The sequence below is a fragment of the Podarcis bocagei genome, assembly GCF_964188305.1.
Source record: "Podarcis bocagei genome assembly, chromosome: 11".
NCBI classification, from domain to species: domain Eukaryota; kingdom Metazoa; phylum Chordata; class Lepidosauria; order Squamata; family Lacertidae; genus Podarcis; species Podarcis bocagei.
This window is the reverse complement of record NC_138136.1, coordinates 36000940-36025074: the sequence shown is the minus strand read 5'-3', so window position 1 is coordinate 36025074 and position 24135 is coordinate 36000940. Positions and strand designations below refer to the sequence as shown.

Below are 24135 nucleotides of genomic sequence, written 5' to 3'. Positions count from 1 at the left end.
GAATTCCTGCCCCTCCCTTCTAAAAAAAAACAAAAAACCTTATTTATTTCAACAACTTACATACCGTTTAACACCCAAGTTTCAAAGTGGTGTACCATTAGATTACAAAAACAAAAAATGAAGTTTTTAGGAGGTGTTATTTGTTTGGCAGGGGGTGGCCTACTTTTTTGTCTGTTTTATTTGAGTTGTGCATAATAAATTTGCCTCTTGTTCGACAGGAGTTATAGAATAGAATCATAGAATCATAGAGTTGGAAGAGACCACAAGGGCCATCGAGTCCAACCCCTGCCAAGCAGGAAACACCATCAGAGCACTCCTGACATATGGTTATCAAGCCTCTGCTTAAAGACCTCCAAAGAAGGAGACTCCACCACACTCCTTGGCAGCAAATTCCACTGTCAAACAGCTCTTACTGTCAGGAAGTTCTTCCTAATGTTTAGGTGGAATCTTCTTTCTTGTAGTTTGGATCCATTGCTCCGTGTCCGCTTCTCTGGAGCAGCAGAGAACAACCTTTCTCCCTCCTCTATATGACATCCTTTTATATATTTGAACATGGCTATCATATCACCCCTTAACCTCCTCTTCTCCAGGCTAAACATGCCCAGCTCCCTTAGCCGTTCCTCATAAGGCATCGTTTCCAGGCCTTTGACCATTTTGGTTGCCCTCCTCTGGACACGTTCCAGTTTGTCAGTGTCCTTCTTGAACTGTGGTGCCCAGAACTGGAGACAGTACTCCAGGTGAGGTCTGACCAGAGCAGAATACAGTGGCACTATTACTTCCCTTGATCTAGATGCTATACTCCTATTGATGCAGCCCAGAATTGCATTGGCTTTTTTAGCTGCCGCGTCACATTGTTGGCTCATGTCAAGTTTGTGGTCAACCAAGACTCCTAGATCCTTTTCACATGTACTGCTCTCAAGCCAGGTGTCACCCATCTTGTATTTGTGCCTCTCATTTTTTTTGCCCAAGTGCAATACTTTACATTTCTCCCTGTTAAAATTCATCTTGTATGTTTTGGTCCAGTTCTCTAATCTGTCAAGGTCGTTTTGAAATGTGATCCTGTCCTCTGGGGTGTTAGCCACCCCTCCCAGTTTGGTGTCATCTGCAAATTTGATCAGGATGCCCTTGAGTCCATCATCCAAGTCGGTGGGTCTCAGCATAAAAAAAAAATCTTCTGTGAAATGGGTATTTTGTGATGGCCACAACTTTTTAGATTTCTAAATCTGCTTTCAGGTCTCAAATGTTGGGGGCCTGTTGTAGAACCAAGTTGGCAACTACAAACCCATGAACTGCATACAGATCCCCAAATCGATTATATTTGCTCCCTGGCATATTTTAAATGCAAGGTATGGTGGAGTGTTTGCTCAGATTCCATAAGTAAAGTGGTCTCTTTGTGGGAGGTTTTACTGTATATGGAATGCCTGAACTACTGTACATAGGTTCTGCTGCTATATCCTTAACTAGTGAACCTTGGGGCTACCACAGAGCCTTTTTTGGAAGTGGCATCTGAGTTGCAAAACAACCTCTGCAAAGATGGCTCTCCAGTCCCTTCTTAACAGCCTTTTTGGCAATAGGGGAAGATTTTCTGAGGTTTTTAAGCAGTTTTTTAACACCAGACTGCAAACTATTTTATGCTTTTTCTAGGTAGTTATTTTGTTGTTTTGTTTTTTTAATGTATTTATTAAATTTTCAGATATACATTTTCCATCATTAAATACACAACAGTACATCCAATGATTTCCCTTCTTCTCCTTCCATGTTTCCTTGTACAGTGGTACCTCTGGTTACAAACTTAATTCATTCTGGAGGTCTGTTCTTAAACTGAAACTATTCTTATCCTGACACTAATGGGGCCTCCCGCTGCGCGTGCACCTCCGGAACACAATTTCCATTTGCATCCTGGGGCAAAGTCTGCAACCAGGAGCAGCTACTTCCGGGTTAGTGGTGCTCGTAACCTGAAGCGTTTGTAACCAGAAGCGTTTGTAACCAGAGGTACCACTATACTTCCAAAAGTAACTGCATAGTCTATTTCCTCCATCTAGTTCCCTCCTTCAGCGGTGGTGGAAGCCTCTTGGGCACCTGGGGCAGTGCGCCCAGCAGCAGGGCGAACTGCCCATATGGATGGGGCGTGCGGCGCCCTTTAGGAGGAATGGGACGGGGCACGCCACGGGGCATCAGCCGCCCTACAGCTGAGGGGGAGGCAGTGGGAGGACAGTGTGGAGTCTATGGGCGCTGGAGATGTGTGGCTCTAGTGTGCTGCAGGCCCCATAGTAATTGCCGCCTGCCATTTTGTCACCCCCCCTCAGTGGGGACACCCAGGGCAGGTCGCACCTACAGCACCCCCCTTGCTACACCACTGCCCTCCTTTCCTTTATATCTTAATCTACATTATACTGTTGAATGTAGATTAAGATATAATGGAAAACAGGAAACTAGCTGGAGGAAATCAAATATGCAGGGGGTTGCTGCCTTTTATTGTTGATTGCTAAGCTTTCATTATTACTGCATAGGGTCTTGTGATTCTAGTATGTTTGCTGTCAGCCGCCCCAAGCGTGTTTATCGATAGGTGGCTATAAGAAGTCTAATAAACAACTTCGTGTCACTGGCTACCTGTGAAGAGGGCAGCGTATACCGCAAGATGCATTTTAGTTCCTTAAGGCTGGATGATTTTGCACACTCCCCCCAAAATGAGAAATTGCTTTTCCCTGCTCTAGCCTAGTCCAAAACCAAGCACGTTTCTCATCCCACCACAATTAGCAGCGCCACAAAATGCCATGGTAAAATAAATAAAAATCTGAAATCGGCTTCTGTCACTTGGGAACGAACCATGGCAACAGAGGCGTCGCTGCCTGTCTCTTACGGAGCGAGCCTGCTGTGCATGTTTCCTCAGAAGTAACTATTTCTCCCACGTAGCTATCGCAAAGGACTGCAGTTTCGCCTTCCTTCGGTTTAAACGTTGGTTATGCACACACTACATATGCACGGCTGCCCGGAGCCACTAAAAACCCTCTATATGTGTTTATCTCCCTACATGTGACTACACAGGCAGCTGCCCCATTGCTGAGAAGGAACTCCTTCGCTTCCCTTCCCATATTTGTTCCTAAACGAGGTGTGAAGAGAAAAGCTCCCTTTCAGGGGAGGCGAGAAGAGCAATATAGCAGGCGAAGGGAAAGCAAAGCTCAGGTAGACACACCTCAGTCTCTCACCAGCCCCAGCTTCCGCAACAATTAAGCCGCGCCAAGATGGCGACCACCCGAGGCTTTAGAAAAGAGAACGGACGACGGCCGGCGTCTTGAGAATCCCGCGCCCAAGAACTACAGCACCCAAGAAGCCCCGAGGAACACGACGACTCGCTGGTTCCACCGACCCCGCCCCGTTTCCCAGAGGGCAGCGCGCCGCCAGAAACCAACCCCCTCAGCGGACTACACCTCCCAGCATGCCGTTGACCCAAAAGCCTTCGCTGCCAGGGCGGGTAGAGCTTGGCGAATTATAGTGGCTGAGAGCGAGTTTCTCGAGTAAGATGGCGGCGGGAGCGGTGGCGGCGGCAGCAGCAGCAGCGTCGCTTTGAGGAAAGAGAAGAGAGAGAGGGAGAGGCGAGCGCTCGCTCCGCGGCGTGGCTGCCTCAGATGGTCGGCACTATCATCTACCAGCGTGCGCTGAGCGGGGTTGGGGGTTAAGTCGGGCGCTGCGGTCCCGGCGGCGGCCAGAAGGGGACAGGCAGAAGGGCTGGGGCGGCGTCGGCGACAGCAGCAGCGAGAGCGAGAGCAGCGGCAGGAGCAACAGCGGAGCCTCGCGGAGAGAGGCGCCAGGCAGGTAGAGCGAGCTCCCGCGGCGGCCTCGTCGCTTCGCTGCCCGCTGGCAACGGCTGTGAGGGAGGCGCCTCCATGTCGGACAACCAAAGCTGGAATTCCTCGGGCTCCGAAGAGGATCCCGAGACCGAATCCGGGCCGCCTGTTGAGCTCTGCGGAGTCCTCAGCAAGGTAAGCGGGTTCCTTCCTCTCGCCGCCACGGAGCGGTCGTGCTCGGCTCGGCTTTTCACCTGAGCTCCCGAGGGCCCCCCCTTCGTCTCCTTCGTGGTCGACGGAGGACATGCGGGGGGCGCCCCTTGCGGTAGGGTGGCCGGTTGTGGGAGCCTGGCGCCGAGTCCCCCCCCTCTCCCCGCAATAACTGGCCCCCTCGCCTGGTAGGGTGGCGGCCTAGGAGCCTCCTGCCCCTCTTCCCCAGCTTAGAGGGAGGTCTCCGCACATCTCCTTCCCGCCTCCCACTGGGGGTTGTGGCTTCTGTTTTTGTTATTATTCCGGTTTGGTGGTGGTGTGTTAAAAAAAGGCTTTACCTCTGCAGTCTTGGAAACCTTTTATCCGGGTCGGGGGGCGGATTGCTTAGTTTCAGAGCGAAGCCTTCGCCCTTTCTAGGTGGAAAATGTCTGTGAATGTCACTTTCTCTATTCCCCAGGAGCCCACCCGCCGCTGCCACCTTTCCTTGATGATCAAAGTATGAGTCTTGGTTTGAGGAAGGGTGACTTGGTAAAATAATATTCGTGCTCATTGGAGTGGGACTTTTTATTATTTAATTTCTCTGTGTGTGCGTGTGTGTGCGCGCATGTGATGCAGCGGAGAAGGAAAAAAGATCAATCTGTTCCATCAGGTTCTTCTCAAGAGCCTGGTAATCCTGACTAGATTTCACTTGTAGCCACAGCTTGGCTGAGTAATGCTGCCGAGGCAGCCTGTATGGGGAATCGCTCAGGGCGCTTCCACTCGTTGATTCTGCACGACTGGAAAAGCTAACTTCTTGGGCCCGCGAATCGAAACCTTACACGGTTTTCTCCCTCTTTTTAAAAAAACGAAGGAAACAAAATCATGTGATATGCATGAACACATAACGCACAATTGTACCATAGAGAAGAGTGGTGTGACCTTTGCTCTAAACAGTGCAGTAAAATAGACTGACTGGAGGGACAGTATAGGGAGAAAGTACAGGAGAAAGCAGCTGTATACACAACTGGAGGACTTTAAGGCTTCAGTCCCTGTATTATTTCTAATTTTTAGCATGAATCCTTTGCAGTTTTGCTATTTAGAAACTTGCAAAGGAGTCATTATTCAGACAGAAAGCTAAGTTTTTAAGCAAGACATCAAGTTTTAGCAATATGATTAAGTCCTTCAGAAACTAAATGGTAATTTTGCTTTTTGAAGCAGTTTCACTTGCACTATGTTTTTGACCCTGTTTTGTGTACTGAAGCAAGCAGTGAAAGCAAAAGCTGTGAGATGCTCGAGTTGGAAAACGTTATTGCTGAAAAAGCTTTTGCAGTCCAGTTAGTTTTCACGTATTTATAAGGAAACTAAACATAAATTCCCAAGTATTGTCATTCCTGAATTAGAAGGTAGATAAAGGGTAAAGGGACCCCTGACCATTAGGTCCAGTCGTGACCGACTCAGGGGTTGCGGTGCTCATCTCGCTTTATTAGCCGAGGGAGCTGGCGTACAGCTTCCGGGTCATGTGGCCAGCATGACTAAGCCGCTTTTGACGAACCAGAGCAGCGCACAGAAATGCCATTTACCTTCCCGCCGGAGCGGTACCTATTTATCTACTTGCACTTTGACGTGCTTTCGAACTGCTAGGTTGGCAGGAGCAGGGACCAAGCAACGGAAGCTCACACCGTCGTGGGGATTCGAACTGCCGACCTTCTGATTGGCAAGTCCTAGGCTCTGTGGTTTAACCCACAGCGCCATCCGTGTCCCGGTAGAAGGTAGATCAAGTGCTGCAAATGGGGACTCTGGATCAGGTAACAAGAATATGACACATGGCATGCTGTCCAGATCTCAGAGATTGGAAACACATGCAGCCCTTTATGACTTTAGATGATAGTTAGCTGCCAGAAGGAATTTAGGCATCTTTGCTACAGCAAAGATATGGAGCAACTCTCTGCCATTTTTCAGTAGGAATGGAGACTTCTGTGGTTGAGTCTAGTGCAGCTTTCTTCCACACTGTCTATTCCTACTGGCTTTAGCTAAATGGCCTGATTTTTGCTCTAAAGCATAAGCACAGAATGCTCACCTGCACTCATATTTGAACAGAATTGTAATGCTCACAACCAGTGTGGATTTAGACTGTTGCCAGGTGCAGGTACTGACGGTTGTGTACAGTATGTAATGTGGCAATTATTCAACATCCTTGACAACTTTATTTTCTTGTCAACTGTTTAGTTTTAGTTTTTGTTTTAAACTCAATCTGCAACTTACTGCAACTTTTATTATTAGCCAATGTACAATTTATACCAACATTATTTCAGCTCCTTGTCATCATGTGACTTCCAAATGTTAAATCTCAAGGTTGAAATGTATGTTGCTTTTGCAGGCTGCCCACCCCTGATGTTAGCCAGGATGCCTTTCCTGTTCTCATCTATACAGGAATAAATGAAAGGAAATCTAAATTGCAAAATGTGATCTAACCTGTTGCATATTAAAAAGCTGAGCTATATTATTGCATAGTTTTTAGAACTTTCTTTGTGATTTGTGTCTTCATTAATGAAATAAATTGAAATTAGTAGATTTGCAAGGATTTAAAAAGCAACAATACAGTCTTCTGCTAAATATAACGTACAGGAACAAAAAAAACACCATTTGTTTTCTTATAGAATGCCCACTTGAATGGCAACTTATGCAAGTGCATATTATGCATGCACATATATTATTGCTGTAGAATTCTATACAAAGCATAATTTGCTGTATGTTAGCTTGTCAAACTGCTAAGCTTGCTTCTATCTTTAGTACAATCTTTTTCTCTCTATACTATTCTAATTTAAGATTTTCTATATATTTTAACTTATAGAATGAAACTCATTGTTGTGGAATGGCTTTTGAACTAAGAGATGTCCATTAACATAAGGGAATGGGAGATTGTTTTTGCCAATCCCCTCCTCCTGCTGCAGCCCCTGAACCTTGCAAAAATAAGTTCCAGAAGTTTGGAGGACCCTTCAGAAGAATGTGGAAGATGACATGAAATGTTCAGGGGACTGCAGCTGGAAGAACTTGCAAAAATTTCTTTCACTCTTGATCAAATGCCGCTCTACAAGATTATTGCCCATTGCATATATATTTTAAGGTATGGATTATATTATTAAGACACAAATAGCATTAAAAGTGAAATCCTCAGTTCAGAACTTTTACTGAACATTAATTAAAACTAGATTGTAGATGATCCATTGAGGAAGGGTTAACCAGTGAGTGATCTTGCTTATCATTGGTGGAAACTTTATTGCTATTTAAGTTTCTTTTAAGCTTCTTTTATTTAATATTTTAATATTATGTTTACTTAGTTATCTGAAGTAACTTGAAGTAACTAATTCTCTTTGGGTTATTCCTAGTATTTTGTTACAAGTTAAGAATAATTTGAAGAGTTCCAGCTCAGTTGGTAGAGCATGAGAGACTCAATCTCAGGGTCATGGGTTCAAATCCCAAGGGCGAAAGATTCCTGCATTGCAGGGGTTTGGACTAGGTGATCCTCGTCCTTCCAACTCGACAATTCTATGATTCTAACCAGGGCATCTTTACATTTTGATGAATTTAATCTGGGACAGTGGTATGGATTTTCTGGAAAAGTTTGAGTGGAAATATTTACCCTATATCAGCTTGTTGGCATGCTAATTTAGCATGCTTAGATTGTATAGTTGGCTCGGTGTCTAGGGGATAGTAGTCTGAAAAGGTTAGTTGCAACTTTGAAATTGCCTGTTTTGATACTGTATCCATTCATGATGTTGCAAATAAAATTTAGGTAACAATGTACTTTTAAAACAAAATTAACTGCAGAAAAGGATGATACCAAACAGTAGGCATACTACAAGTAGACCTACTGAAAACAATGAAATCATTTATCTCAGTTAGTCAACTCTGACTTGAATGCCACCAATTGTAGTGGCAAATCTGCTGTCTCACTCACATCATTACTATCTGCAAACATCTGTCTATATAAAAAGTGTAATTCATGTTATGCTGCAGTAAATTCACTGATCAATTGCCGTATTTTTCCGTGTATAAGACTAGGTTTTCCCCTAAAAAATAATGTCAAAAATTAGGGGACGTGTTTTACACGGATACATCTCCCCCCACTTTATCAAATCTGAGTCCCCCGAAATAGGGGGCATCTTATACATGGAGTCATCTTATAGACGGAAAAATACGGTAAATAACTTTTCATCTTAGTTTCAAGACTCCTCATATTGGTAGGGAATGAGTTCATTTATTTGGGAAATAGTAAGTTATTTTCTCTTCACTTTTGCCATGCAAATGTATAGGATGATATCTGGTCATACTTGGAATAGACGCATCAAAATCAATGGACTTGGGTAATTTAAATTGATTGGTTTCAATGAGTCTATTCATGAGTATGACTAACATTGGCTATTACCTATAATCTTGGGTCCATCACATGACCTGTGAAAATTGTGGTAATGATGTCTGTTTTCAGCAGTAAGTAGCCATGGTTCATTAGAAAATCTCCAAAATTCCTAAATTGCTCTCCATTGACTCTTAAGCTGACACCTCCTTCCTCTGTAACGACTGTACACCCACACAATCTATTCCAGATGATTGGGAGAGGAAATCTATTCCACCATCAGTGTCCATTCTGCCAGTAGATGAATACCATTGAATTTTATTCATAATAAATTGGTGACTTATTAGGGCTATCTCAGATGTCACAAAGTAATGAAAATTCAAAACTTTCCTCAATACTTTGTGACACTTTAGATGATCCTAATAATTGCATTGCCCACTGATAGGGGTTCCTTTCAAATATGCCTAAATCTTGGTTGCTCTTTGTACCTGCTCTTGCTTGACTGCAGATGGCAAGAATTGAACTCTGTATTCCAAGAACTGCACTATGGCTTTGTCTATTCATGTTGTTTTCTATGCTGTGATGAATAGTTCTGTTTGCCTTTTGAGCAGTGAAATGTGTGGAACTGATTATTGTATTATTGGAAATAAATCCTAGTGGCTTTTCTCAATCATAATGTTTACTTAAGTTAAAAGAAATGAAAACTTTTTCTTTAACTAAGAAATGAATACTTTTTTATTTCGAGTGTAGGTATAAAACTTTGTGTTTGTTTCTAATGATTAATATATTGTACTTGCCAATTTGAATTGTTTAAAAATGCAACTATACAGGCACTAAGGCATTCTTCTGTAATTACCATTTTCATTCACTATGACAATCCTATGAGGACACAATGGCCTGGTTCAGAAATCATGGTAAGACAAACTATGACTTACCAGGATTGTGTGGGACTCCAAAGAAACTTGTGGTCACATTGCTCCTTTCCTGGCTTTATTCCAATGCTAAGTCAAGGTTTTACTTCAAAATGATTTCTGAAACTCCGCCCTTTTATAAAACAAAAGAAGAACAGGGACGCGGACTTAGAAAAAATATTGGGGGGGCCCGGGAAAGCTCATGAATAATAAATAAGCTCATGAATATGCAAATAAAGTGGCTCCGGCCCTAAATAGGGCAAGCCACGCCCCCCAGCCAGCCGATTGGCTGGCTGGGAGGTGTGGCCAGTCGGGATTCCCCTGTTCTCGCGGGATTTCCAGCCGGGGCTCTCCGATTAGGGCGCGCGGCTGGCTGGCTGGCGAAGGAGGAGGCGGGGGACGGCGGCGGCGCTCTGCTGGAAGGGCGCCCGCCTGAGATTATTGGGGGGGCTGAGCCCCCCCAAAAATTTTTTTGAGGGGGCTCGAGCCCCCTCAAGCCCCATGGAGTCGGCGCCTATGAAGAAGAACCCTTGTTAGCTGGAAAAACATAAGGCATTGAGTGTTGCCCAGGCCCTTAAAACTGACTGCTAGTGGTCCCTAAGAATTCTGACAGTACCCCATACCTAAATAGGACTGCCTATTGTTGATCTAAAATATTTTCCTCAGCTTGCTGTCAATTAACTAGCAGTCAATTAACTTGCAGTCCTCTGATACTTAAGTTGAATTAGCTATTGAATTCTCAGAGTTCTGCTGTCTCATTTGGGTGTTTGCTAAGAATGCACAAAACTGGTTGCTTACTTCAGTTCAGTCTCTTTGGTTCAAAAACTGAAGTGCTAACCCATGAAGCTTATATGTGACTATTTGTGCTTGATTATTCTTCATTAATTTAACATAAAAGTTGGAGTTCATTGTTTGACCTCTGAAAAGGACCTCTAAGGTTCAGTGTTGAACCAGTGAAATAGTTTATAGAACTTTATATTTATTTTGGCAGGCATTAATCTGGTTAGTTTTTATGTACATTTTATCTACTGCTTTGTTTATGTTTTACTATTCAATTGGCTTTTAACATTATGTTTCTTAAATTGTGCTTAGTTTAATTGTTAGCTTCCTTCGGCATCTGTTGGACAGAAAAGCAGATTGGATTGTTTAAATAAAATATTTCATATAGAACTAAAACCTAGGGATATCAAGCACATAGGAACGAATTGGCAGTTTTAAAAGCCAGGAAGATTTTTGGTCAGCTTTTCCCCATACCCCACTACTATATGCCAGGTATTTTAGAACTCAAGCAGCTAGTATCTGTAGATTCCTACTTTGATACAAGTATTATCTGCAGCAAAATGTTGCAGTATACTCAGCTCCTGTTCTTTTTAGTCTTCTTTAGGCAGGGTTCAGAAGGATGGGAAAGAATGAACCCTCTTTCTTTCTAATCCATCTTTGAGGCAGTATCTACTGTACTAAAGAATTGGGTGGCAGGTAGTAGAAAAAGATAAATAAAAGCATTTATTTCATTCCATTTATGAATTGCTTCCTGTGAAACAGCTCAAAGCAATCTAACATTAAAAAACACAGGCATTTTTTAGCTATTAAGCTTGGAGAATTCTGGAGAGTAGTAAATGGAAAAATCAGCTTTATTCATTTTCTTTTCACCTCAAACATCACTGTGTAGTCTAGGGAATAAAGGGCTTTTATTTTTTTTAAGAACACATCACAACACCTGCTTCCAGAATGCTTTTGCTAAGCTGATAGGTGTTTGAGCTGGCTAATTACCTCCCCACCCCCATTGTAAACACACCCCATGCCAAACTAGCACCTCAACAGCATTCTGTCTGGAAGCTAACAGATGCTTGTCAGGTTTTGGCTGTGAAAAAAAACACTTAACTTACAGATGAATATATTTATATACATGCAGGGAGCCCCTAAGAAAAAGCAGACAGCTCTGTCTTATTTTGAGGTAGTGCTATTCCACCTCACCTCGTTCCCAGTGGAAGCCAGTGCTGGCAGTTTCACCAGCAATATCCCTTCCCTAAGTCATTTCAGGAAACCATTAGTACTCATCATTCTGTGGGCCATACTCAGATTTGGTACTCTACCCTTGCAGAGGTTACAGATCGCCTGAAGCTAAAATCTGATGAAGTCTGATGAAGCTACTGAATCCTTCTGTACTTATGATTGATTGTGTGAATCTGTTTTCATAGATGTTAATGCAGTATTACCAGTAGTATTTATTTTAGGAACCCACAATCCATTGCACAATGCTGATGGGGTGTTAATGCCAAATATTAAATGTATATTCAAATGTCGTTCTTATATACTTCTGTTTATTGTGGAGCTTTGTATTTATTAAATGTTCCTTTCAAGCACATGGAGATCACATGGTGATCTACTCATTGAGGTTTCTGCCCAGGTGAAACACAATAGCTCTTCCGAATAAACTATGTGCACCAGGGTACATTTTAGTTATGTGTACTGTTTTATTGTGCTACTCTCATTTCACAGTGATGACTGTTTTGACAAAGAGATGAGAGGAAGGAGTCTAATATATGTGTGGAAAAAATTAGTTAAGTCTAGGCTAGCGGACATAAACATTTAAAATCTGTGTCCAGTTTTTGTTTTTGTATCTGAGCCTGCAACATATTTATTCTGAACAATCAGTTTCTTCATGATGAGGACTGTAGACTAAGCCTCTTCTTAAAAGGCAGCCCAAATTTACAGGAATACAAACCATGTATTTTAGTCTGGAGTTTATAGTTGGTGATAGGACATAACCACCTAATGTTTATTGTGAATTGTGGCAGATCTGCCGCTTCTGAAATGGTATTGTTATGATTGTCCCTACTACATCTGATCTTGTTTATTTTGAACACTTATTTTCTAAGGAATTGGCATTTCATTTTCAGGTTGTCTGCATCAGAACCACTTTTTACTGAGTGTTGTAACTTTTGATTAAAGCACTATACATTAGCATATATATTGTAATAGTTCGTTTGTTTTATGGAAAAAAATTGTAAAACTAGATTTGGAATAAACTATGGGTGGTGTATAGCTATTGAAGTAAATGAATTTAAGTAACTTTGATTTTGCTGGGTCTATTTTCTGAGTATGACTTGGTTGGGTTTCACTCGTAAGAAAATTATGCACAAATGGTATGGAGCTTTGTTTGATTAAAAAATGTATGTGTTTGTTTTCTTTAGTGGACCAACTACATCCATGGGTGGCAGGACCGGTGGGTGGTCTTGAAGAACAATACTCTAAGTTACTACAAGTCTGAAGATGAAACTGAGTATGGCTGCAGGGGCTCAATCTGTTTGAGTAAGGCTGTCATTACAGTAAGTGTTGTTTCAAAGTTTCTTTGTGCCCGTGCTTTATGTACATTTCCAGACAATAATAAATACAAGCAAATATGGTAAAAAATAAATAAATAGTGTAATCTTCTGTCAGAGCAATATGGTTTGGAAATACTTTCATAAGAACTGTCAATATTTTTAGTTAGCTATAGGAAGAATAGAAAATCTTTGCAATAATTTTTTTTCGGTATAACATTCTGAGATGCACAGCAATCAAGCGTGTGCCTTGGATTCAGGTGAATCCCAATTCTAAGTGGGGTGCCTCATAGGGTTTTTGGGATCTGTTAGAATTGAAATGGGAAGTATAGGAGAGAGCAAGAGACAAAAGCAGGGACACTGAAGCACTTTACGGTGCCTCAGCAATCCAGACATCAGAACAATTTCTGTTTACCTGTATCTGTCAAAAATTAAAGTAGCATCTTTAAGCTTACCATATAAGGAATAATACTGGGGTGGGTTGATGAAGAAGAGAGAGCAGACACCACTGACAGTTCAAGCTTACAATCAGTGGGAATGATATTACCCCCAAAAAAATCCATTTTAGTTATTTGTGACTCCCAAATCAAATTTAAATATGCCTAGCACAAAAGCCCCTGGACCTATTTGCCTATTATTTGGCAAGCTTTATCGATTCTGGCGGGGCTAGTATGCTTTCAGAATTCATCCATTTATCTTGGAGGGGGAAATGCTAAACTACACACACACACACACACACACACACACACACACACACACACACACACTTCCAATAGTGGAGGACAAAGTAGACCTGGTTGGACTGCAAAGTGAGTTAGGCAATAAAGTGCCTTGGACGCTAATGTACTGTTTTCTAGAGCACCAGATTATGGTCTGAACTGAATCTTGTGACCAGTGTACACACCTAAGAGCAATATTGCAATAATTCTGAAACCATCTTAAGACCAGCATATCAAGTGACCACATGATTGTTTCCTGATTCATCAGCAGATCTGCATGGAAGCACCATGCTCTAGCAGCTTTCGTGCTCTTGGTATTAATGTATGATTCAGGCTTCAGGTGGCTTCATCACATGTTTCTTAAAGTGTATCATGGGGCTTAAAAAAAAAAAGCCTTGTCCAGGCCAGGCTCAAGAGACCTGAATCGCATGTGTAAGAACCACATGTACAGCTGGAGCTTGTTTGTTTTTTAGTGCAGTGTTTCTGCTGCCAAGGAGACAAGCCACTTTTGAAACAGCAGCTTGTCTCTTTTAAAAGTGGGAAAGATATGTTTTCTAAGAAGATTTTGCCATTCATTAATTTGTAAATATTTGTGTTAACAAAAACACTTTAAAATGTCTTGTTGCCCCATTTATTGTGGTCGTCTTTTACATCAGGGGTGGGGAACATTTTTAAACTCCACAGACCAGATCCTTACTGTGACCAGCCTAAATTGGCAGGTGGGTGGCCATGAAACAACATAATTATGATTTCGCATGGTTGACAGATGGGCAATGTCTCAAAATTGGTTAGTATTGAACTGTAGTCACTTGATGATATAACAGTGTTTGCTGTTGTGGTTTCATTGACTACACACTACCAAATTGTATGATTTTGCAAAAACAGCCATGGAGTTTGCATCCTAAAATATATTCGGTAGCTAGTGTAAAGTTGCAGCAACAGCTACCTGTAGCATGGCAGTAATTTAAAGCAGTTTAATAGTAACCCTCTTCTTTCCTGAATAATCCCTGAGATTATATAGATGATATAACTGGTGACTTCAGCTGATGGACAGGAGGGCAGGGTTCAATCCTGCATTGGTTGTGCACCCTGTTCCCACATATTGTTTAGGACAAAAACCCAATAAAGAGGCTCCTGTCAGTTTATCTCTTTGGTTTCTATGTCTTTGAAAGCAGGCGGATCCCATATTTGATTATATGCACCGCTAGTTAATAATTAGCTTCAGCTGTTCCTCCATTAGTACCATAACAACTTTATATGATACCAATCTGTACTGTTCAGATTTGTCATTTAGAATGTTAAGTGAGAAAATTATTGTACCATATTGCTGCAGATTCACTGTCCAGACATGAAGAAAATGTTTTAGGTTAAAATTACATTTTAAAGACCTCAGTTTGATATGCTAGAGTTACACCATCCCTCTTCCTGATACTGAAAGATTTTTTTTCACAGATCTTTATCTGCTGTTTATAATAAAATGTAATATTTGTGTCATAAATTGGTTAGTATTGAGCCATAGTCACATATAGCAGTGTTTGCTATATTTCGTTAAGTACACACTACCAAATTTTATGATTTTGCAAGAACATATAATCTGGTAACATTGCAACTACATTTTTAAAAAATCAGAAGCCCTGTGTTGAATCTTCTTAGACTATTACTTAAAAACGCTCTAATCCCTGTAACTTTGAAGCAACTTGTGAAACTACCTCACTGGTGGAACATGCCCCTTCACAATAGTTCACAATTGTAAACAGATGTACGGTTTCTGATTCTCTTTCCTTGACCTGATTGTTTTCTGATTATTTAGAGAAGGCTTGGCAACTATTGTTTAGGAATTGCTGTGGAACCTGAGAGGAAGTGTAGTGGAAGCAGTAAATCTTCTGTATAAACACAGTAGATGTTGCACTGCACATTTATTTACAGCAGAGGCACAGGTTTGCTTCCTTTATAGGCTGGGGAAAAATAGCTGTGAAGCAATTGCTTTGAAAGTTTTTAAAGGAAAAATGTAATTTATAATTTTAAACTCACCTCCCCCCACAAAAAAAAGAAAAATACCCTTTTAAACTGCATCTGGTCTACTAAGATGTAGATGCCAAATGCAAACCAACTTTGTGTGGCAACTGAATCTCTGAAGATAACCTGTTGGCAGTGATATGCCCTCTGTAATTTCAAATGTGAAAATAGGGACCCTCCTGCTCATGAGTGAATGGTACAAAGCAGAGTGTAACAGCCCAATTAAGATTGTCCCCAGTGGTGACTTGGCATTAATAGAGGCGTCTCCACTTGTGAAAGGCAGGACACCTATTTATTATTGATCCCTCCTACTCAATGCAGCCCCTGAAAAGCTTCTCTTAAGTATTGGTAGGATATTGGGATATACCATAGATTGCTATAGTTTGGAGTGCCTTCAGTTGCCCTGTAAATTAAGATTGGGGGGGGGGAGTTTATTTAAAAGGGGAGAAGGGTCAGGTGATCCACACCTTGGAGCATGAATCTAGTGCCTCCCCACCCCCCACAAATAACATTCCTCCCTGTCTGGCTGTTGCATTTACAGACACCTTAGTCAAGAAGCATCCAATCTCCCATTCCTTATTTTGTGCAGCAGTTGCCAATCAGGCTGCTGCTTGGTCATGATACTCCAGTCACCTTAACTGAGAGGCACCAAGGAGACTCCCCCGCTCTGTTTCCCTTTCATCTCTGGAAATCTTTCCAGTTGGTTAGGCCTTCATGGTCAAGGCATTCTGATTATAGTAGACAAATCACCTCCATCCTTCCTCCCCACTTTAGAGCCAGGGAGGGGCAGGGATCATTGCACAATTGTCAGGGTGGTTTCCACCCTCTTTGTCATTTCCAGATTGAGTACAAGGCTCACTCTCCATGGCAAGCAACACTGTGGAAACCTGACTTTGAAACTCCTGATACACGCACAATGTTACAGCTGCATTTGGCCCTAAAAGCACTGTGGTGTTTTTACAAAAATTTGCTTGGGTTGAGTGAACATGGTTGCTGGGTTGTAAAATAGAAGGGTGGGGGGAGTTGTTGGTCTGTTTGCCGTTGCAATACAGCCAAAAAATGTTTCCCTCCAGTAGTTTTTTAAAAAAACACAAAATAACATATTGATAGAAAGCATTGAAAAATAAATCCATGGTTGCAAAATGTTGCCTCGCTGAGTATTTGTTGTTTAATGTTAAAACTGTTTTTTAGTCACGTGTGCAGAATGAGAATGGGAAGGTGCAAGAAGGTTCAGTATTTAAGGCTTATTGGAATAAGAAAAATCACAAAACAACTATGATAATGCTTAACAATTGGATAATGCCTTCAAGTGCTCAAAATGTCTCACATACGTTATGTAGCTGCAGTCCTTACAACAGTGCTGTGAGGCTGTGGTAGGGAACTTCTGGCCCATGGGCCAATCTTGGTTTGCCGTGGGTTCTAGTTTTGTCCTTGAGGCTGGTTTCTTTTTTTAAGCACACCCACTTGTCCATCAGCTGACAGCACTCCAATTAGCCAGGGTGGGAGTTTCAATTCCTCAGGGAACTGGCATGTGTAGTCATGGCAGCAGGATTTAATCTCCCGCTCATCAGCTGTTGAGAGGAGACTTACATTCTGCTCAGTTCGACAGGATTCAATACAAGCCCCCTTCTTGATGACAGGGGTTTGCATTGAAACCTATACTAAAAGGGGGGCAACCCTTCGTTTTAGCAAGGTGTTCAGTACACACCACTTGCCATCAGGAAGGGGTTTGCCTTTAACTGCCTACTTAAATTGAGCTTTTGTCTTCTGTTTTAGCAAAGAGCTTTGAAGTGCTGCCATAGTGACCTCAGGTGATTGCTAAGTGGATAGCCCTACCCACCTGTCAGATTTTGTATAAACCTAATAAGAACCTGGTCCATGGAGCCATGTCCATGTTTTCCTACCCCTTCTGTAAGCCAGGTCATATTTAAGTCATATTGCAGACGACAGTTTCTGAGTTTGGGGTACGGAGCTTTAGTAAGGTCACCTAGAAGTTCATGGTAGAGACAAGATTTGAACCAGGTACCTTCTGATGCAAAGTTCAGTCTTTTGACCATTACATGGTACAAAGAAGATATAGACTGTCTTCTTTGTCTGCACCAGGACATTACAGCCAATCACTTCCTGCTCATACATCTCACAAAAGCTGCCCTTACAACTTAGGGGACCCTCCAGAGCAATATCGCACCTAGGGGCTGCGGTTGGAAAGGGAAATTGACTGAAGCAGCAACAACAAACACTGTCTCAGTTTGTAATAAGTTATTTGTACAAAAACCTCTCTGGATCTCTGACCAGTGTTTTGAATGAAGAAGGGATTCCAATAAGCAAACTGAAAACTTTATTGGAAGAATGACAACATTTTGGCCAATGTGCTGGACTTTAGTGCAAGATTATCTGATCATTAAGTAGACTGGAAAGCTATTTAAAACTTGCTACAAGTGTCACACACAACAAAATGTTGTGGTGTGGAATGCTGTTGTTCAAGCCAGGATTCAATGCACACTGAGCATTCTTAGTGGGCTGTTTGAGTCCCCCTACTGATATCTCCCTCTTGTGCTTTTGCTACGTAAGGACTGACACTCAGAATTGAGATCTTGGTTTGTATATCTGATAAAGAAAGCAATGTTGCTAAGAATGCATCTTTTAAAAGTTAATCTCAGTATTGCATATACCTATGTGGTTATAAGTGGGCCAGAATTATGGTATCAGTGCAAAATACTCAGCAGTATTTTCTGTAGCTAACTAGGTTTGCATCTTATCAGTGCTTGGATGAGACACCTCAGAACCTCAATGTATGTCACTTTACGCTGTGTTTAAGAAATATTGCATGTAAATGTGACCAATAGTTGCAGTGATAGACATTGTAATGAACTGAAAATAATAGCAATGAAATGTCATCCCGTGTCACCCGAATGAGCTGTATGTACCTCGTGAAAGCCGTGATTGTGATGTTAATAAGGTTCTTAGTTCATAATTAATTTTTATCCTTTGAATTTCTTTGTTCCTGTAGTGTGTTTGACCTGATTAATCGAGCTAATAAGAGTATTAGCAAAAATTGAACTTTTATAACCTGTGGTGTGCTTTGTGCATCCATTAAATATTTAAATGCTAAAAGAAGAGGAAATTAGGTGCAGTTCGTTAGGTACTTTAGTTTAGGTCCAATTACAAAAGGTGGGGTGTTTATGAATTGGTTATATTGGTAGTAAGCTTTAATAACTATTCAAAGGAACTAATATTGAAAACAACCCTAAATCTCTACTAGTGACAAAAAAAACAACAACCTAGGGAGCACATTAAATACCAAGCAGTGTTGCCAGCTAAAATAGTTCTCGATATGGAAATTCAGGAAACAAAATTAACACGTTAATTTCAATCCAAGACTTGTAGTGCCTTCTTGAGTTTGCTCAAGTGCCAGAGCTCTATGGAAGGGAAAGAGAAAGAAAGAAAGAAAAAGAACACTAACATGAGGAAAATATGTGCTTCCTAAACAGCAGAGGCCAACTGGTCACTGAGCAGAGGTGCAAAAGGGCCAATTTCTCTGGAGCAGATGAAGCTTGAGGAGAGGGGGAAAGAGGAAGGAAGAAAAGGTTCTGCATTCATCTATTTTTCTACACTCTCTGCTAGGTCAGATGCTCAGAAGAACTAATTTCATTTGGTCTACTCTGAGCATGACTAACATTGGATACAACTCCATGCAACTTCTTAACAAATTGAATCACACACCTTTGTCTTTTATAGAATGGCTGTGCATGACATGTGAATGCAGCCAAAGTCTAAAATCCAGTTGTAAAATATTAGTTTTAGCAATATCTTTTGTGTTCCTAGACCTGACTAACTTTGTATCCTCTATTTGTAATATTTAATGTAGATGGAGCTGTGTTTTATAGACTCTTAAATATTCTGTCACCTATAGGCTTTCCAGACTCTGAAACAGACCTTTTTAAAAGATAGAAAGAAGAAAGAATATTCTTTGGGGACCATTTTTCAGACAGAAAAGTAAAGTTAAACAACTCAGCTATGTGCAGGGGCCTGTAAAATAAGCTCCGAAGAGCAGCAGTAATTGTGTTTGAATATGAAGTAAAATTCTGACAGTATGCCTGCTGTGTTTATTCCTGGTTGAACAGGAAATCAGTGATTAATCTGCCTGGCAGAATCATTTCCCAACAGCATTGGTAATCCACCATACAAAGCTACTAGCTTCCAAAGAATACAGTATCGGAAGTGGCAGGACTGCTAGACAAAAAGTGATGGAATTATATATCCCTTGGGTAGGACATGGTCTCAGAGCCTTCAACTGGTGAATTTAACAGACAGTTGCCTCTCAAACTAGGAAGTTTGAGCAATAATACTCCACTGGGCAATAGGCCTGGGCAGTATATCAATATATCACCCAGGACCGGTATGAGGAGCAGGCCATGATGTCAGCTTCACGCAGTGGTATATTGCTGGGGAAACCGCCACTGCTTCCGAGTCCCTATGCTCGCAGCGTTGGCTAGAGTTCCTTCCTCCAGTGGGCGCTGCTGGCAGAGGGACTCAGGAGCAGCGACGGTTTCACCAGCGAGATATCGCTGAGTGAAACCGCTATCCCACTCTGCCCTCATACAATGCAAAGGTAGAAACAAGCTGTATCAGCAAGGCGCCAATACAACTTGTTCCTCCCTCTGCATCTTTAAACTGCTCAGCTGAGGAGTGGGCAGCTGCCCTTACCTCAGTCGAGCAGTTAGAAGAGCCCCAGGCCAGCCAGTGGCAGGGTGGGGGCTCAGTGAAACTGCTCAGCTGAGGGGAGCGTGGTTGCTGCTCCCCGCAACAAATAGTTAGCACGGAGGCTGTCTCAGCTGGGGAAGGGGAATGTTCCTGATCCCGAGCTGAGCAGCGCAAACAAGCTTCATTGTCCCAGCCCACAAGTGCCTGAGTGAAGCCACCAGAGCTGGGGCAGTTTCACCCAGTGTCTTGTGGGCAGAGACCAATGCATTTTGGTTTTTTCAACATTGTGATATATCGCCAAACTGCAATGTTTGGCTAGTGATACACTGCGATGTTGAAAAGCTGGTATCGCCCAGCCCTACTGGGGACTTGAGCTGGATGTTTCTTGTTGCCTTAGTCATGATTCTGCAGTAACTGACAGTGGTGTCATAAACATACTTTAACTTCTGGAAAAGGAGGAAGAAAGGCTGTATGAATTAGCAAGTTCACTGGCCCTTCAAATAGGGCTGGTGCTAAATGGTGAATTACAAGTAGCATGTAATGGTAGGCTTTATTGCATGTTGAGCTTGTAAAAAAGAATGCCATGTGGTGCAGTGATATTTTGTTTTCTGCTTGGCTTTGATAGTCATTCACAGGCAGTTTCAAATTATTTGTTGATCTAAATGCTCCCTCTCCTCTGTTTGTCTAGATTAAGATTTACAAAGATACATCCTGCTTTTGCAAACTAGCAACTCGTTCTTTAGAGAGGCATCCTGGAAGGCCTAGAGCAGTCTACAGATAGACAAGTCTTTGTAGCCAAAGATTTGGGTAAAGATAGTCATACAGCACAATCCTAACCATCCCTAGTTGGAAGCAATCACCAACCTTGTTCCATTGTGAAAGTTCCATTGTAAAAATTACATAAATAAATCTATTAATGATTCACTTCAATTCTCCTTCAGCTGCGGGAAGGCAGAATCTTCAACTCTGAGGCTGTTCCTCATTCTGTTACCTGACCTGTGGCAAATGTCTATTGTGATGTTGAAATTCTAAATAAGCAGTGCTCATTGTTACGAACCTGTCAAAGAAACAACTGCATTACTAGTTCCATGAGGTTTGAATGAGACTTAGTTCCAATAATGATTTGTAAGTGAACTGGTGCCAAAAATGCTTTCAGATTTTCTTTTCATGGAAGGGGAATTGGAATATCGCTCGGCTTCTGGCTTCCATATTATGGTGCTCAGGCAAGTAGACAGTTTGCACAAGTAATTGAGATGGCATTTCATCTCTGACAAACTTACAAGAGATTTTGTAGTGCTGAGGCTTCATCTTTCAAAATAAGTATTGGCCAATTGTATGGAAATATGAACTATGGCATGTGAGTGTCATCCTCCAAGCAGCCACATTTAAGCTTGCATGAAACTCTGCATCTAAAAACCCTTCCTGGCTTACAACACTTCCTGAGGTTTTCATGAATCAGGAGCAATCTGTGCTGCTACTATGCAATCTTCTGAGATCTGGTGTCTTCTGTACCTCTCTTACCACAGTGCTACTGGGTTGTTCCCCCCTCCTCACAAGTTGTTGTGTTTTTTAATAGAAACCTTCACTGGTGAGTCTTGAATAATCATGGACTTCAGGGCACATATAAGTAAAAGCTCTTAAGGAAGTAGTGGGTTAGGTGAAATACGGGAAATAACCTTATAGAGAAACTACCATTGAGGAGGACATTCTGTCCTGGTCCACAAACTGACGTGTGATGCAGTTATGTAAAAGGAGGTGGGAGGGGGCTGTTGCACCATTGGCTCTTACATGAAACTTACTACAATCTTTTGTATTGTGTGGCACGCCAATTTGTATAATACGACAGCTATAATTAATCATGCTACTGCTGCTTACCCTCAAGGGTCTGGACCCTTAGTGAGAACCTGGAGGCTCAGAAGGAAAAATCAATTAATACTGATTTATATATAGTTTATATATAGTAGTAACTTTGTGTTAATGTAACATTTTTATATGTAACTATTTTTGTTTAAGATATCTGTTGTTGCTTCAGTTAAGAGATATTGTTAATATATTAAACAGTATAGAAATTAAATAATAATCAAAACAAACATCACTGCCAGGCATAATTATTATGTTCCTGCTCACTCTAGTGCAGCCTTCCCATAGCCTGGTCCTCTCCACATGTTTCATATAGCAACTCAAATCATCCCCTGGCACTGGCTAAGCTGGCTGGGGCTGATGGGAATTGGAGTTCAAAACATCTGGAGAACACAAGGTTCTGCTCTAATGAAAAGTTGCATACCACTGATTTAATACTTCCCTTCCCATGATGGTCTGAAGGGATCATTTTAAGCTTTGGGGCTGAAGGAGTGTTCTGCATGAATCTGCTGTATGCTGAAGTCCATCTGCTTTCATCATAATCAAGAAATACCATTTTAAAGGGAAACCTCTAATGTAATTGGTTTCTGCTGCTTTCATTGGTTTGGTGTTGTATGTTTCTATGCACTGGTTTTTAATTGTATTCTGGTTTTTATTGAATTGTTGCTGCCTTGGAGATTGGTGTCTCGGTCAAAAATACAGGATATTAAATGTGTCAATAAATCTTACTGCATTTTCAGTAGTAATTCTATTCATGCAGGTAACTTATTTTGTAGATCTTCATTAATGTTCAGAGTTTGCTTCATTAACCTTTCTATTTCATAAAGGTACTATACTCTGATTTTTCTTGGTTGGATCCTGACAATGCAACATTAATAATCATGATTATCTCAGTTTGGCTGAATATAGCAACTGATATGAAACATAATGATTAACTTTTATTGGGTCTTTTAATGTGAATTGTCATCTGCTGTGGTATCTGTGATAAAGGCTGGATATAAATATGAATAAATGAAAATACCTGTGTGGTGTTTTGTTTTGTTCGGTTTATAAAGGTTAAAGTAGCAAATTATGGAAAAGGCCTTATCTGAGATTGTAGGGAGCCACTGCATGTCACAGTAATCAGTACAGGGGTAGATAAACTGATGGCCTAATTTGGTATATGGTAGCTTGTTAAAGGACTGCTAAGACTGTCAAAGAAAATGAAGCTGGTGAAATCAGGTTTAACTGACATGATTTGGGCCCAGTGAATGGTCTGGGAGTATCTGGGGCGGCAGCATTGCCAAAACTAAGCAGGTATGAACTTGGCTGGGAAACAATGAGGTCCGTCCCCCCAAAACATGGCAAACGACAGGGTGCCACAAGTTATCTCCTTTATGTATAATTCTTATTGTTATAATGACCTTCCATTTTTCCTTCCACAGCCCCATGATTTTGATGAGTGCAGATTTGATATTAGCGTGAATGATAGCGTTTGGTATCTACGGGCTCAGGATCCAGATCATAGACAACAATGGATAGATGCAATTGAACAGCACAAGGTATGGTTTCTGTTCCTTAGCAGTTAATAATGGTGTGTGGTTATGGATAAGCCTCCAGGGGCTTTGCTTAAACACTTCAGTGACATTTCTATGGCAAAACAGATGCTGATGTCCTCAAGAACTGAAAATCGTATTTAAGTCTTGTAACCTGTGATATAAGAATGGGTATAGTGAGTGAAATGTAGCAGTAATGAAATGCTTGGTGATACTTGGAATCAATGTGTGGCAATACAGAAAATAAGCAACATCAATTATATTCAGCAAATAAGAGTTTGAACCATTTTGAGCAAGCTATCATATGCTAATGGTAAAGTTTAAAAATAGATTGTTACAAGGATTAAAGTAGGAAGAACTTGTAGTGGTTGTTAAAAATACAATGGTAAAAGATGCTGTTGGATTGATCTTGAAGATAATGACTGGATGTGATGTTAGTTTTCAAAGGTTTTTGAAACTAAAACTGAACTATGATTTGGTTTTTTTGTGTTCTTGTATAGTGGTTAGGCATAAAGATAATGTTCCTAATCAGATTAAAGTCACACGGCTAAAACATTTAATATTCTGATTTGGGTCTGAATATCTGATCTGGTGCTCGTGTGGCAATATAAGCAACCAGCTGTTGAATTTTCAAAGGGTATTAGGAAGTTACAGAAGGAGCGAACTTTCCATTAAACATCTTTCCTGGAAAATCAAATGTACTTTTCTTTATTCAGAACATTTATAGGATGCATATTTT

At 41.4% G+C, this 24135-nt stretch overlaps 2 protein-coding genes across 5 annotated transcripts in view; one reads left to right on the top strand and one right to left on the bottom strand.

The window, feature by feature from the left end:
• Nucleotides 1-3335, bottom strand: part of POLK (DNA polymerase kappa) — a 32382-nt gene extending 29047 nt beyond the window's left edge. Inside the window, exon 1 of one of the 2 annotated variants that reach the window (XM_081212780.1) lies at nucleotides 3194-3335. The gene's annotated coding sequence lies outside the window, so the exon portion shown is untranslated. The remainder of the gene's footprint in view (nucleotides 1-3193) is intronic. The other variant, XM_081212778.1, reaches the window with a different exon arrangement.
• Nucleotides 3336-3745: 410 nt separating this feature from the next.
• CERT1 (ceramide transporter 1) overlaps nucleotides 3746-24135 on the top strand; it is a 58360-nt gene continuing 37970 nt past the window's right edge. For all 3 annotated transcript variants that reach the window (XM_081212922.1, XM_081212920.1, XM_081212921.1), the window contains exons 1-3: nucleotides 3746-3980; nucleotides 12434-12568; nucleotides 23286-23402. In XM_081212922.1, the coding sequence (XP_081069048.1) occupies nucleotides 3885-3980; nucleotides 12434-12568; nucleotides 23286-23402 (348 nt within the window). In that variant the 5' untranslated portion in view covers nucleotides 3746-3884. The remainder of the gene's footprint in view (nucleotides 3981-12433; nucleotides 12569-23285; nucleotides 23403-24135) is intronic.